Source organism: Pseudopipra pipra, chromosome Z (genome assembly GCF_036250125.1).
Source record: "Pseudopipra pipra isolate bDixPip1 chromosome Z, bDixPip1.hap1, whole genome shotgun sequence".
NCBI classification, from domain to species: Eukaryota; Metazoa; Chordata; class Aves; order Passeriformes; family Pipridae; genus Pseudopipra; species Pseudopipra pipra.
Window position 1 is genome coordinate 54,955,051 of NC_087581.1, and position 17,018 is coordinate 54,972,068.

General features: G+C 37.7%; 1 protein-coding gene across 9 annotated transcripts in view; it reads left to right on the forward strand.

Moving 5' to 3' along the window:
• LOC135407823 (transient receptor potential cation channel subfamily M member 3) overlaps positions 1-17,018 on the forward strand; it is a 413,117-nt gene that overhangs the window by 322,418 nt on the left and 73,681 nt on the right. For all 9 annotated transcript variants that reach the window (XM_064643199.1, XM_064643194.1, XM_064643198.1 and 6 more), the window contains exon 8: positions 2,044-2,167. In XM_064643199.1, coding sequence (XP_064499269.1) covers positions 2,044-2,167 — 124 coding nt within the window. The remainder of the gene's footprint in view (positions 1-2,043; positions 2,168-17,018) is intronic.

Sequence of the window (17,018 nt, forward strand, 5' to 3'; positions counted from 1 at the left end):
TTTTCTTCATTTGAAGGATGGAAGGTTGCATAGTTCTGAACCACTTACATATACAGTGATAGCACCATTTTGTTTGAAATCAGCATTCTTGATTAAAGCAAATTTCCAACAGATTTTTTTCCAAGAGCCTAAACTCAGAATTTATATCATATATGACCTACTAATCTGCAACTCAAAGCATGTTAGTGCTTTTCAGGGTATCGGTCTTTCCAAGCTGATTCTCGTTAACATGGAGTGAATCTACATTTCTACCTGTACTCTGACATCTTGTTTCATGTTCCCATGTGCTTGCAACATCCTTGCTCCTATGCAGGAGGTGAGTTTATCTTTCTTATAACTCCCACTCAGAAAGTCCTCTGCTGTCAGCTCTATTGCTGTCCACCAAGAGGGTTGGAGGTTGTAACTCATCATATGTTGCCTTTTTGTGAAGGAGGCAGGTCATGCTATGGGGAAGGAATGCTTACCTAATGTATGGCCATAGATGCATTGTTGCCACCTTTCCAGTTTCCCAGGAAATAGCACAGCCAGGGCCTTGATGAAAAGGGGAAGTACAGAGGTAGACTCATCACTCAAGAGGAGTCTGTAATATAGTAGAAGACAACAGGAGAAGTCAAGCATGGAAAGAACAGTGCTCCATACATTATGGTCTAAAACCCCATGTAAACTCATTTTAATTCAAACACATTGACATATGCCTTACAGCCTTCTTTGTGAAGTTGAATTACTACTCAACAGGAATATTTACAGCTAAAATCAAATTTAGAGAGTAGACAACATATGCACTCTATGTGCCAGATCTTCTATATTCTCCTATGCATGTCTATACTTCTTTCCCATTCCCATTTGTTGTCTCTTCTAACAACGTGTTTGCTGTAAGTATAAAGACTAGATAATTAAATGATACTTGAAATTCGATTGTATAATGAATATCCTGCAATGTCCTTTGCGCTTCCTTGCTGCAGAGAAGTACAGGCAACTTTTACCAATAGTATGAAAAATACAGGGGTTTGGTTATTGTTCTGCCAAAGCAGCTGCCATAAGCTAACAACGGCTTTTGGATATTGTGCTGCTTCTAGTGTTTCTGTGTAGTAGCTTCAGGGCTAAGTATTTGTTTGTCTTCTGTCATAAAATATGAGACATGGAGATTCTCTAAGTTTTGTTTCACCAGATGACCTACCATGGCTTATCTAATAAAATATTCCAACTGAGCTAATTTGAAACACTCAGTTACAATTTTTGAGTGAGAAAATTGTAGTGCTTTCCTACAGCAAAGGATACATATTTTAAACTAGAGCCCACTATTTTGTAAGACATTGAGAACATCAGTGTTTCAACCAGAACAGTCCCAAGGACTGTTATCAATAGGTAGGGATCAGGTACTAATATTCCATATAAGATTACTATTTATTTCTGCTGTTGGGTCACTTTGTGCAAGTACTGAAATTATCACTGAGGAGGAATATAAAAAGAGGTTCTCTTGAGCTCCTAGATGATCAGCATGAAAAAAGACAATATGTTTTCTTTAAGTAGAGTAAGGAATAGAGAAATTTCTTACCTGGTCCCATCTAGCATCAGTAGGGTGAGTTGAAACTGTTGGGATTTTCAAGCTAAAATCAAAAACACTGACAATACAAATGCTCCCACTTTCATAAAATTAACTGTGAGTTGAATTCTGCTAACTCACTGACAGAACGGAGTCTTCAGTTCACCTCTCCCTCAAATCCAGACTGTCAATGTGGTTCTTGTTTTTGTTAGGAAATCCCACAGAGCTGATAGTTTGAATGACCTTCTGTCATGCAATATGTGGGAACTGATATAAAAACTTTGGAGATGAGCTACCTCAGCACAGCCAAGATGTTTTTCTAGAACAGTGTTTTCCAATTTATCTCTGATGGTTTCAGCAATTCCCGTCCTTCAAACCTGTCCAAAACAACCGTCAGTGATTTGTTGTTTGACTCTTACCCCTGAATAAAAACCTTGTCTGAAGTTACAATGTTCTCTCTTGTCTAGTTTTATACTTAATTTTTTCATTTTGAATTTCAGACTTATCAACGAGTCTTTGAGGGACCAGTTGTTAGTTACCATACAGAAGACTTTCACATACACCCGAACCCAGGCACAGCACCTCTTCATTATCCTCATGGAGTGCATGAAGAAGAAGGAGCTGGTATGTTGAGCTCAATGCATTGTTTTGACCAAGTGTTCAGGTCCCTAAAAAAGAATATAACAAATCTGATCAATGTGATCTAGGCTCTAAAATGGTACTATATCATGCTGACTGTTGTTTTCTTTGTTCGATATTTTTGCATTTAAAGTGATTAATACAATAATATAAACTTTCTAAGTTCCTCTACATTTCCTTTGACAGGATAGAACCCAGTTAGTAGGGTGTGTATATTACTTCTTTTTAATCATCCTCAGGCATATCATGACTAGAATTCTACCTCAATCAACTATGGAAAAGAGAAGGCCGCATAATTATCTACTGTCACTGGGATCATATTTTAAAGGTGCTGTAGAGTTGCACAGGTATCAGTAGGGCTATTACTTTATTATGGAGATATGTGACAGGAAAAGAAAACAGGTTGTCTCTGAGGCTCCTGTTCTGCAGTGGCAAGGTTATCCCTTTAACGCACATTTGTACTCTCTTGAAGAACGCAAGATCTTTCAACAGTTTCTGGGAGATCCCTGAGGCTGCTTTTGCAGAAATATTTTTGAAGCAAAATCACACTGCAAAAACATGGGAATTAATTCGGGGGGGGGGGGTTATTTTTCACAAGCTGACTGAATAGACATAATTTTATAACTTAATCTTTCTTCTAAGATTTTTTTTTGGTTCACATCAGAGATTCTGGGAATTCCAGGCTGATGAAAATGCCCTGAAATGAATACCTACTTAGGGAAACAGCATTAATTATTTTATGCTCATTTCTGTAAATGTAAAATAATAAAAATAATATTAATAATAACAGTAGTAACAATAATAACAATAATAAAAAGAAGTACATATAAGACCTACTTGTAAACCAGTCTTCCACATGCAGATATATAAAACATACTTAATGAGAGAAGATAGAAAAAAGGAATGAGGAAGGGAGGCAAGAATGAGGAAAGGCATAAAGACAGGAATGTAGAAAGGAATGAAAGATACAAAGCAGAGGCAGACATTGAGTTACTACCAAGAGTGGAAAAAATGCAATTCTGGATTGTTCCAGGCATTTAAATCCAGAAATGGTTGTCAGGCTTTGAACAAACCCTGGTACTGCTAAGTTAACTGTGAAGTTTTTGTCTTCAGTATTCACATCAAGATTTTTATTCCAAGTGAGGTTGTGCAATTTTTAAACGTTTCTTTGCAGATATGCAACATTTGTCACCACTGACATTCTTTACCTACTCGTCTTGTGAAGAGTCATTTGCCAGGAGATGTTTTGCCCAAGATTAGGTCTTCTGAATTTGAATTTATAACACTAACCCAACCATAAGCAAAGAGAATGCATTAGAGCAATTGTTTCTCAACAAGCGCCTCCGTTCTACTTAGGTAATTTTAACATTGCGTATGCTAGAAAGATTTTATGTCTGAGGTGTGATTGGTAGGCTAATGGTGTCCTTTAAATTTCACAGCCTTGTACGTATTTATAAAAGAAAGATGATACTCATGTACTCATGATGCTGAACAGAGCATAACTACAGGAAATGGATGTCCTTGCTGATGTGAAGTACTCTCAGGAGTGAGTGGTCACTTCACTCTTCCTACAAAACCAGATGTTTCATTTTGCCACATCTGTCCCAACTCTTGTCATTTCTCAAGCTTGGCCTTCTGATTTGGTTGTATGTAAGACAAAACAGTGCTTGATGAACTCACTTCATCGTTAGTTTGATCAACCCCTCAACAGATAGAAAGAAGATGCAGAAGATTGTCTCAGAGAGCTCAGCAGCAGTTAAATTGATCACAGCTATTTTCCCTAAGTTTATGGTCAATGTGCCTGACTGTCTGATTTTGTGGCTGCTGAATTGATAGGGAACAAAGTAGATAGTGCAGGAGAGTGCCTTGTCATATTACAGTGTGCCACCAAATAATTGAGTGCATACAGGGTAAAGGCAGGAGGGTGCTCGTAAAGTACATCAATACAGCTGAATCACAGATGAAGAGAGGCAAAAAAAATGCAAGTTAATCTCTGGAAAGAAAGAAAAAGCTATCTTTTAAATAATTGTTCTTACTCAACCTGCTTAAAATGTGTAAAAAGAATAGCGTCTGTTTTATAAATTTGAAATAAATGTGGTGGCCAGGGAAAAAGCATATTCGTAACAAAAATTACTCCTTTCACCAGATTTATTAAGTTCTGACATTTTGGATTTCACTCCTAGGGAATGGTCTCTGAATTGTATTCCCAGGTAGCATCATTATTATTATGTGTAATGTTCCATTTATTTGTTTGTTTGTTGAATAAAATCTGAGTGTACAAGCTGAATGATAAGGTGAGGCCTGAGAATAGAAGAAATCTAGATCTGTTAGATTTGCAAGACAGAGACAGTTTCACTTCTCAATTTAATGAATAATTTTTATAAAATTATATACTTATCGAGCTGACACTACAAACAACAGAGTTTATGTTCAGAAATGTATGTAGACGAAGGTGCTTAACGATGTCTATGGTATAAAAATCTATTTTAAAAGAAGTTGACTGTACAGGTATATAATATATATATGTATATATAACTGTAGACTGCAAGGGTAGGATAGTGTTTTATATATTATTTATGGAGATTCTGTATTGCCACATTTACATATAATTCTTAAAAATAGTTTCTGCCAAGACATTCCTAGAATAGGAGCATAAAGGCTCACCAAAGTTAAGCAGGCAGGAAGTAGAATTGTAAAACCCAGTCCACACTCTTTTCAGAAAGCACCACAAACATTTTTCTTGCATGTTCCTATCTCCTGCAAGTAGCACATGAGAAGCTAAAACAGCCCATTTTATGATACTTTTCCTGCCACTAAAAAAAAATATATATGGAGAAAAGAGATTAGTTAAGAAAATGAAGAATTTTTTGCTTACGTCATTTGCAGTCCATATCAATTAGCCCAAAGCTACAATAAGATGGAATCTATATGTAACATTTTTTTTTTGATGTACATATATATATATATATATATATAATGACACAATGTTCAAGAGTGAGTTTTGATCTTTCATTCTATTTTCATTACTTTGATGATGTCAAAATACAAATAACAGGTGAGTACACTGCAAGAGAACTCAGTCTGGCAGGGACATTCCCCAGTGGAGCCCCTCTTGGCCCTGGAGTCAAGTGGAAGAGAGGAAGAAAATCCATCAAGTAGCAGGCTAGAAGACTTCAGATTGTCCCTGAAAAACACATTGAGTTGGGTGATAGCTCAGAAGTCTGTTTTCAGCTGTGCAAAGGAGTATTTATTTCTATCTTAGTAAATAAATTAGCCCTATTATTTTCCCTTAAAGATAGTAGTTCTGGTGTCTGAGTTTTCTGACAAATACAGGCTGCTCTATTCTTTTTAGAGTACTTCATTTTGCAGCTTAGATTGACATGCTGCTGGAGTGCTTTGTTCACAAATCACAATGTGAATTTCTCAGAAGCCAGAATGTGTTTTCCAACAAACTGCATGGGTCCCATCTGTGGAGCTTCATTGGGCAGGCACTGGGAAAGGCCACTTTGGCAAGACAGAAAGGTCTATATTCCTGAAAACAACCACACTTGTTGCAGTGAGAGACATTTGTTATAAAATTAATTATTTCAAAATAGTGTTTTGAGAGTGAATAGACCTAAGTTTACATCCATTTATTAGAAAATGGAAATTGCTGTGAATCAGAATAGGGCCAATCTTAGCACCCTAGTAATAAAATGGCACATTAATATTAGCAGTAAATCATTCTAGTTAAGTTTGTCTTCTTATTACTAACATGACCTTTTTCTGCTAACTTTGGAATATTTGAGGGTTCAGTGACTGCAATAAGCAAACTGATAGTATCATTACCTACCACTGCATTACAAGAAGGAGTTGCAGAATGAAAAGTCTGGTCAGTGGGCATAAGTTTTTGTGTGCACCCATGCATTCCTGGAACTCATTTACACATAGAGGCAACAGATAAAATTTAAGTAGTTTCTTGCTGGAAGAGAAACTGTAAAATTCCATCTCTAGTTCATGTCAGCAGGTAATGAATATTTCTTACTTGCTTCTCCTGTTTTCTGTTATTCCTGTACCACAGTGTACGGTCACTGTAGCAATCATGATGGCTTCTCCAGGATAATGTAAACCTTACTTCTACTTTGTGTTGCTGAGTATATATATATATAGTAATAGATCATTCCAGATGCCTTAATGTGTTAACTTGCGAGTCTGGTGCTGTCAGATTGAAACAAGAAGGTGTCATGCTGAAGTAGCTGAGTGCACTGAGCTAAGACTAAGACAACCTGCATCACGAAGGTGCTTGCTATTGTGCTTCTCTTTCCGATAGAGATGGATCCAAATTGTCCCAAAATGCACAGTATATGAGCAGGCTGTCTTGCAAGGCTAATAGTCAAATCCCAAAACTGCCACACTAGTGCAGGGCTTCGACTCATCTTAATGGTTACTTACAGGAAGTTGGGAAGCTACTGAGTGATTCAGCAGTTTCTTTTCTATTTGGATTTCAAATATGATCCATTGGTGTTTGATGGTTTCAGTTTTCTGACCAAAAAGGCTGGAGCAAACCTGTCCATGTTTCTGGAAGAGTTTACTCTGGGAAAAGTTTGACTTGATCACATACTGGCTGCAAAAAACCTTGTGCTTTACAGCTGGATGTGCAGGCTCAGGGAGTTTGTATGCTAATTAAACACCACCTGCAGCTGTTTACTAGCATACATTTCACTGTGATCTGAATTAAATATTAGCTAAATCAGGTGAACTTTTAAGAATTTAGCAGCATATTATCACTTGCTTTCTTTGGCCCTTCCCAACTGTTAAAAGTTCATTAAGATCTAATTTTTTTAAAGAAACTTTTCTTCAATAAAATCATTTCGGCTAATATTTTTTTATGCTGATGTCATCTTTTTTCTTATAGAGGCAGTGGAAAAAGGCTTGGTAACTTCTCAAACAGTAAAAGTCAACTGTAGTTCCTGCAGCATAGTTGCTGTGAACAGCATATAATTTGGCAATAGAGATTTGGAGCAGGAAAGCATCATGTAACTGCTGGCCTGCTGGTTGCTGAAACAGCTCCCATGGAAACACTCTGAGATTTCCAGCATGAAGTGTACTGATGGTAATTAGTTCTCTGCATCCAAGTAGATGTGCCAGTGCACTTCAGGAGTGACTGTAGCAACTCTTCTCATTTTGATGAAGGTTAAGCCTCCTATCCATTCCATGCAAATAAACAGGATTAGTCTAGTACTTAGGTCCTACATCTGTAAGTGTTAAGATATGATTGATAGTTTTTAATTTTGCAAATCTCACTTGATTTCTCCTTTGCTAAGGAAATCAAACCATATTTTGAGTTTCAGCTGCAAAGAAGTCAGCTGGCCTTTGCCATTGACTCCACAGAGAATAAAATCTAATCCTAGGACCAGGTTTGTTTTTTTTTTTTATTTCAGTAATTCAGAGAACAACTTCCATAAGCAAAAGAGCTATATTAAAAAAAAAAAATGCACACGAAACACAAAACACCAGAACAAAAAACCCAAATACAGCTGTTGTATTACACTGAACCCTTGAAAAACTTTAGATCCTACTCTGCTTTTCAGCTCTATCAGATGAGGTAGGGCTTCTGCTAATAGAAACTACAAAATTGTCAGACCTACCACTGAAGCAGAAGAGTACAATTTAGGCAGTTATTTCATCCATCCTGAACCTCTGCTGTGCCATCTACAGCACACTTCTGCTAAGACCACTATTCCTTCTGTTGCTTACACTCAGTAAGGAGATATTTTCTGTCTTATTTGGTGCATATGATGGAGTCACCTAATAGACACTAAAGCAACTTTTTACCAATCTTTTCTCCTCCTATCTTCCTAAATAGTTTGTAGTTAAAATTCAGCTACAGAAATTAAATTTAGAATGGATTTTTTCCCTCTAAAAAATATAAACTTATGAAAATATCCATTTACACTATTAACAGGTAATACTGGGAAATGCACACTGAATCATTGTACAGCTCTGTCAATTGTCCAAGTGAAGAAAGTGAAGGCAAAACAGTACTGGGTGACACAGCAATTCCACAATAGTTAATACAGACCAAAGTTTGCAATCAGGAAATTGGAAGGGTTCAATGCAGTTTATAACTTCCGTGATAATGTTCAGAAACCTTCTTACTTCCTGGCTCTATTTTGTCTGGGAAGTCATAATTTCTTTTGTCTTTCTTAGAAAATATAATTACTCTTTTTGTGGCTTCAGATGGAGCACTGAGACCCATTCCCTACTGCTATAGTATCTCAATCATAGATGAGGAACTCACTGTGTGAGATGCAGGTTCTCTGTAGATAATGCAGTAACTGCAAATTTACTGTCCTGTAGGAATATCTCACACTAAGTGAGCTGCCTTTTCCAAGAATTGCCTACCTAGTCTCACCAGCTAACCAGCTAGGAAACTAGTGATTTGTGCCTATTTTTGCTGCTTGGTTTCTGTGTGTTGTCATGACATTGTCAACCTAAATACAGAAGAGACGTGTCTTCATCATCCATAGTAAAACAATCTGGGCATCCATGCACTATCAGACTATTTGAAAATTTATTGCAAAGAAAAACTAAATATTGCAGTTTAGCATGGAGCAGGAGTCCCTGACTTTAATATTGTTGCCACCCAACAAACCCACAATACTTTCTTCTAAGGCCAGCATTTTCAATTCAGATTAGAAGGCATCTGTGTGCATATAAGTCCTGCTGACAACATTTTTTAGGGTGGTGACTTGCAAGACATAATTTTTCAGTATATATAGCAGTGGAAATGACCGAACCGAATTCTTGTTTTCTTAAAGTAACAGAATATTAGGTCTAGCCATCTCAGTGATGAACTTCTTTTCATAACTTGTGGCTTTTTTATTGAATTTTGCCTTGAAAAACAGTTAAGTTTTACATTGCTTAATATCTGTGAGCAAAAGACAGGCTACAGGTTAAATTATCTCACTGAAAGCCCAGAATGAGAGTAGCCTTCTTTGCTTTTTATACAGAAATTGTCCTACCAAGGACTATTAGTTTAACAGTAGAGCAGATCCAAGGCGAGGTGCTCAAAGGAGCCCATTTAGTCAAGAATGAAACTAAGACTCTGATTTGCTGACAGTTCTTTGTTTCCCAGAATGAGCTGCCTTCAAAGAGACCAGAGAGAACTGAGGTACTAAATAGAAAATAAAGCTGAAATGGTGCACACAAGGGTCTTACTCAGGAGCTCAAGCACACACATAGACAGAAGTTTATTCTAACCCTTCCAGTCTTGCGTGCTTGCTTATCTGTCAGAAGTGCACTTTCTGGGAGAAATACCCATCTGATGGGGTTACATGACAACTAATATCTCCTTTAAAAGCATATTATTCATGCTTTTCCCCAGGATATGCTGTAACCTAGGTATGATTCTTATATCAACAGTGGATCAAAGGTTCTGGACAACAGTTGCTTTGGAGACAGTGAGGTTAATAAACTCCTATATACTAGGTTGCAATTGGTCTTAACTCCTATTACTCTAGGTTTCAGATGTCAGTCTTCCAGGTGATAAAGCTTCATTACCTTATCCATTGTACTGCTTGGGTCCCTTTCTACCTGTTTAAGTCACTTCATGTTTCAGAAGAATATCTATAATGTCAGTATCTTGCCAATACCTCCAAGAATTCTGTCTATAACAGAAGATGCAGAAAGTGCATTACATTACATTACATTACATTTCCTCCACATTTCTTGTCTGAGTCAGGGTAATGGAAGACCTTGAGTCACACCAATGGTTGAATGAAAATGTCTATCTCAGCACTTAAAACCATTTCTCTCTTTTTGGCTGTTCTTTAACAAGTTTCAACACTGCAAGTCTGCATGAAATCACAGTTGTTTATGTGCACAGCCCAGTGATTTAAAGGACAACATCTGACTTGTATTTCCCTGTTTGTATGCTTTGTGACCTACAATTTATATTTACCCATGTATCTACAACTTTAAAATCAGGGACTGGTATTTCACTATCTGAACAGAGTCATAAATGTCCTAACATACCTGAATGAAACTTTTTGTATGTGGGAAAACAAATGGGTTTACTATCGAAACATTTTGGTTATTAATTCCACTGGAAAATATGCATATTCCATTGCAAAATATTGACAGTGCTGTAAGACTTAAACAGTATGTGCACATCATAAAATATAAAGTCTTTTAAATGGGACAAAGCTGTGAGATTTCCACAGTCTGCTCTCTTCAGTCATTAATGGTGTATCAGCTGTGGAAGAAAAGGTACCAAATACAGGGGAAGACAAAAATTTACAATAACTTCTGTGAAATGACAGATCCTTAATTGCAGAATTGCTGCCTTTTTTATAGGCACTGATTGTTTTGCTTGTTCCCTGCTTTTTACCAGACATTCAGTCTATGGAAGATTAAAACATGAAATGTTGCAGTGCTGGCACAATGCAGAAAGAGATGTAAAATTTAAAAACTTTGCAAACAACATTCAAACTTCTCCCCTCGTATCTGCTCCCTCGTATTTCCTCATTTGGAATTCTCTTTTGTACTCCTCAGAATAGCAAACTACTTAATTTAGGTTTTCCCTAAACACAATTTTCTTTAATCTTTCTATTCCTGAATTTTCTCTTATTTGGCCATCCCCTTTCTTCTGCAGTATTACGCATTGACTCACCTGCTCACTTTGATCTGTGTTATGCCTCCACATCAAGGAGCTTTTCCCCTGTGTTAAACAGGATTATTCCTTCCAAGAAAAAAGGAAATGCTTTCCCCTCTTATCTGAACCATTTTAACACTTTGCATAACTGACCTCCTTTAATGTTTTGTTTTATCAAACTCTCATTTATCTTTTCAGGGTAATTTTCCTCTGAAATATTTAGGTAGGCCTAGCCAAATTATAAATGTCAACATGTCCTCTGGAAGTAACTGCCTATTTTGCTGAATCAACCTGTGTTCTAAAACAGGAGAGTTCCACATTTCATTCTCAATTGCATCTGCATTTTTGTAGAAAAGGGAGATATTTTCTTTCTGATTTATGTAACTGAGATGCATATGAAAAATTTCTTTACTGTCAGAAGTGAAATTTAAAGACACTCAAAAATTTTCTGGAGGCAGCAGAAAACAAAATTTTGAATTATTTTAAGTCACCATATAGTTTCTACTGATGTCATAATGAAATGATAATGAGAAACAACTCCATCTTTAAAAGCATGGATAATTTGCAGCATCCTTAGGATGCTTAACTATGTAAGGTAAGCACACTTGGCTGCTTTCTCTGCTCTCATCACTTCTACCCTGATTTTTTTTCCTTCGTCTTCAGCTGTCCATTGTCTAAGCAGCAGGCACTGTCAATCTGAAGTTTTAAAGCACTGTTTTTCATCATCTCTTGTCTCCTTCATGACAGATGATAAAACGTCTTTCTGTGCAGTTGTGCACTTTCCCTCCTGATTTGGTGGGGTTTCCTCCCTCTTCACGCAAATAACATACTAAAAATCTAAGCATATTTCTACTCACTCTTCATACTTTGAAGTGGTTGCGATTAACTGTACTGTAAAAAATAAATGTTGGCGGGTAGGAGAATATTTTAAAAATACCAAGTGCAGCCTGATGCTGCATAGCTATTCAAATTTAATCCTAGGCCCTTATACTGGCCGCAAACAGAATAAGCTCTTCAATCTCTGTGGAGTCTTTCTGAATAAATCCTAGAAAAAAAGTGCTGTGGTAGGAGGCAAGGACTCATGTTTTGACTAGTAAAGGCATTAAAGAGGAACTGAATATGCTGGTAGTTGGGAAAAAATTTTATATCCTGTCATTTATTTCACCAGACACTGTTTTAAACTATTTCAAAACAGTTTTTTACATTAGTTTTCATCCTATGGCCTGGGAAATCTGCAGTTAATTATTACTACCTATTGCTCTTGTTTCTCATTCCTGGGGTGAAATCAGCTTTGCCCATGTTGAATACAAACCTGTACATGCTGTTCACAGTATAGCAGCTCATACTGATGAAAATTATTCATTTATATATCCAGCTATGACACAGTTATGCTGGCTTAGAGGGGACTCTATTTTTGTGAAGGAATTTCCTGTAGGTCTATATGATTTGCTAATCCATGCACTAGCACTGCTTCTGCCTGTCTTCTGCGCCAGTCCTGCTGTCTCCACACACAACAGGTTTCACCCAGATTTTTAAGGGACAGAAATGTGAACAGTTATTGAGGGTAGGGGAACAAGTTTCAAGAATTACTAGCACTCATTGCAATCTATCACAGCCAGTAATTTGTTCTCTTAGGTATGTCAGTCCTCCTACCATTGCAGGGGTTGTCTCACCTATGACCTCATTTGCCTTCTGTTTCACATCATCTTCCCTCCTCAGCATTTATTTTAAGTATCCCTATCTTAGCTGGTCCTTTGAATTGGCAGCTGCCATTATGGACTGCGTATGGACAGCTGTAATTTAAATGTCTGAGGTAACCCTGCACTTACATTCATATAGAACATGGGAAATCCTGAGTGGCAGTGTCACTCAGTGTGTGAATAATCTCTGAAAGTCTGTTTGGTATTCACTGCTCTCAGGTAAAACAGTGTTACCTGGCTTTGCCTATAGAAGTTCAATGCAGTATAATTCAGCACTGAGGCAGGAAAACAAATGACTGAATTAATCATATAAGGTTAAACTGACCCTGCAGAGCCAGAAATGATGTACAGCAAAGGGAAAGGGTGTAACCTGTCAAACAAGAATGGAACTGGTTCTAAACAGAAAGCAGAGCAGTTTTAAAACAAGTGCTTTTGATGTAGTCCAAGGTCAGATAGTATCCTCCTCCTGCTTCCCTCAGCACTCCCCTCAACCCCCTCCCACCTTGCTTTCTATCCTGCTGCTTTCTTTCTTCTGATTCTTTAGTTTTCACTTGCTTTCTACCTGCACTGCCTGAAAACTGGGTTTCTGCCCTGCTGGGCTGTAATTATCACTGGCAAGTAGCACAGTGTGCTGTAATCATTGTACTTGCAGAGAAGGTCTTCTTTGGCTCAGTGATTTCCTACCACATTTTCCTAGGAAGAATGAGGACAGGCAGTTCATTTTCCTGAAAGTTCCTGTTAGGATCCTTTGGTAAAATCTGCAGTGAGATAGAGAGAGGATCTTTACAGCTTCTTGTTTGTTTGTTTGTTTGTTTGTTCATGGGTTAGTTTTGGATTTTTTTGGAGGAGGGCTAGGGAGGCATGTGTCCCTTGTGTTTTTCAGGGCAACTCTTATGCACTTTACTCAGGCAGTTTTTGTGGAAGCAAATGAAAGGTAGTCTATGACACAAATTTGACTGTTGGATTCCAAGCACATCCTCTTGAAAGGAGCGCCACAGAGCTGGTGGCCCTTGCCCAGCTGCCTCTGGCTTTGAAAGTAGCTGCTGCTATACTTGGCAAGTAGATCACTATGGGCCCACTCAAAGAAATCAAGACATTTAGCAAGAATCTGGATATCTGTCAACACTGTTTTTGCACCTGGTTGATTTTTGCAGCTCTATTGATGATTCAGAAGCACTTCTGTTATCTAGTTTAGGTATGTCTTTATCTGAAGATGTAACTCTTCAAGTGCAGTGCAATAGAGTTTTATATTTGTAGGGGATGTTATCATCAGCTTCTATTATATCTGTAAAGAAGAAAAGAAAATATGTTTCAAAAAAGAGCTTTCTCTTGGAAGTCACAGTTGTTCACTGAGATGACTCAGGTAATTACCTGAAAAAAGTCATTTCAAGCCAGTGAACACCGAGTAAAGAAAGAAGGAAATTGAAAAAAGACCATCCCCAAATACCCAAAGTGGTGCAGAGGAACAGAATAAACTATTGTTTTACAATAATCAAGTTTAACATCAGCAATTGAAAATACCAGCTATACAGAGATAATATTCTAGCCCAAATTCCTAGGAGGAAAAAGAGTACTTGATTTTGGGGTTTTCTTCTTCTTTGGCTGTAAATTGATTTTTGGCTCAAAAGAAATAGCTGATTAGGGTAAATGGTAGTTATACTCTCTAAAACAATTTTATTATGCTCAGGAGAATAGAAAACATTTTCATAGCTACGGTGTGAAACAGATCAGCATAGAGAAAATTTCTGTTTAAACTAATCTTCCTTTTTCACAGCAATGCAGAAGAATGTCTAGTGGTAGTATGACTAAAACTACAACTCTTACTCCTTGTTTTCTTTTGGCAAGGTAAGCAGGTCTTAAGCATATATGACTTTTTAACACAAACTTTGGAGAATTTATTATTTTATAATGAAATCTCCTGGATTCCACATATATATATGCTTTATTATGTTGGTTTTCTTTTTTTTTTTTTCCACTCAAGTTGTACAAAGTCCAGGACTCAACAACAGGCTTAAAGGGTCTACAGTAGGTAGGTGAAAAGCTCTTAGGCACTGTGTCTTAGAATGGCTTATTCTTTTTCTTAGTAATGAGTTATTGAATGGGTTTCTAAGTGTTTCATTTCTGTTATTTTTGCATCTCAGTGGCAGACATTCATCCAGAAAGAGGTAGATGGGAATAGATGTTACTGACCCAGATATTTTCCTTTAGCACAGCAGTGTTTTTAATGCAGTAGCATCTGTAGCCCATTCTAATGGGGCTCCAGTCAATGTCCTGTTTTAACAGCTCCAGTGTGTTTTTTCTCAGTTCTCTGTAGAGGCTCACCTACCAGTGTACCTGTAAATGGCACTAGCAAGTTGTGAGATACACTAATGACTCTTTGAAATTAGATAAGCATATGGCAAACATTAAATTCTTATCTGTTAGTTGGGAGAAAAGGAAACACCAGAACAATAGGTCTTCAGCAAGACAGACAGGTTTTTTGATACCTCGAGATATTGAACATTTCTAAGTGTAAAGTCTTCATAAATACTTTAGGATGTGTCTGTATTTCCCCGTGCCTCTGACTACAAAAATTAAAGGTTGCTATATACATTTTAAATCTTGCATGCTTGCAAAAAGATATAATTTATCAACCCCTCTATGTCTGGTGTCAGGTAACAGATCTCCCTGCATCTCTGCTCAAGGAGAGATGGCTGCCACCCAGCCAGCTGCCGTGGAGGGACAGCTCGAAAGACCTTGATGGCTGCAGATATTTCTAGTGTAAAGCGGTCACAGATATTTATAGTGAAATATGGTCACAGATATTTATAGTGTAAAGTGGTCAACTCGTAGTCAGATTTTCTGCTGTGTTCATGCAGCTTTGTCTGCTTATCAGCCTAGGCTCTAGCCAGAGTGGGATTTTGGGTTTGGTGCTGGGTTCTCACTGATAGCTTCATGCAGCAGGATTAACTTTGGTTAGTCCTACTTGCTGAGCATCTGTCTGGACAAAAGTTTGGTTACCTTGAACAGAAGTGCTTCTGCCACAGAGAAAAAGCAGCTATGGATAGTTACAGTTTATCTAATCCTTAAGGAGAGCCTGAATATATCTGTTTACTGTCCTAATAGATTCCGGACATTCAGAAAAGGCAAAAGTCTACAGTACCAGCTGAGTCTTTGAGATACTAAACTCACAGCATTTTCAAATTAAGTTGACGTGTGATTGACAGCCAACTGAATATGAGTCAGCAATGTGCCCAGGTGGCCAAGAAGGCCAATGGCATCCTGGTTTGTATCAGCAATAGTGCAGCCAGCAGGACCAGAGCAGTGACCATGCCCTGTACTTGGCACTGCTGAGGCCACATCTTGAGACCTGTGTTCAATTCTGTGTCTCTCACAACCAGAAAAACATTGAGGTGCTGGAGCTTGTCCAGAGAAGGGCAGTGGAGGTGGTGAAGGATCTGGAGCACAAATCAGAAGAGGAGAGGCTGAGGGAGCTGAGATTGTTTAGTCTGGAGAAAAGGAGGCTCGGGGGAGACCTCATCACTCTCAACAACTACCTGAAAGGATGTTGTGGAAAGGTGGTGATCAGTCTCTTCTCCCAGGTAATTGGTGACAGGACAAGAGGAAACAGTCTCAAGTTGCAGAAGATGGGGGATTGGATTAGATATTAGGAAACAAATCTTAGCTGAAAGAGTTATCAAACTGTCAAGCGAATCTTGAACAGCTGAAACAGCTGTCCAGGGAAATGGTTGAGTCACCATCCCTGGAGGTATTTAAAAGATGAGTAGATGTGGCACTTAGGGACATGGTTTAGTGGTGGACTTGGCAATACTGGGTTAATAGCAGGACTTCATGATCTCAGAGGTCTTTTCCAAACTAAACAATTCTATGATTATATGATTCTGTGAATTATCATATTTTTCCTTGATTCTGTCTAAAATTCTAGTTAAATTTTGGACACAATCCCAAAATTATAGTAATTCTGGTATGAGTTTGAGTACTCTTTCAATTTCCGTTCTTTTTTTTTGCCATTGTTTATCTTCTTTATTTTACTACTTGAGTTATGCTAAGCATCTTAAAAATAAAGCAACAGTTGCTGTGGAAAGACAGGCTTTTTATCCTAATGTGACGAAGTTACTTAGTTCTATTTTATTTTTACTACAGCAACACTTTGTTCTGCTGAATTGGGTTTATTTTTCTGATGCATGCAGGGAAGAGGAATGAAAGAGAAATTGGAAGTTTAAGGTTATATGTGATCTAATATATGCAAAGTACTTACTTTAATTTTCCTGTGGTGATAAGCCATTCAGTACTTGCAATTTATATAATGCCTCTTTATTAAGCTGGGACTTCACTGAGCTTGTGTTTGTTTGAGTTGCTCTTTATTCCTCTTCTGAACTGTTGTTCAGTGTGTTCAGACCCCATTGTGCAGATTGCCTCACCTTTGGCCTTAAAGAATAAGAAGGACATTTTGCCATGTGGTGGCACCTCCAAGTTTGTCATCTGTGGCATGGGAAGCACA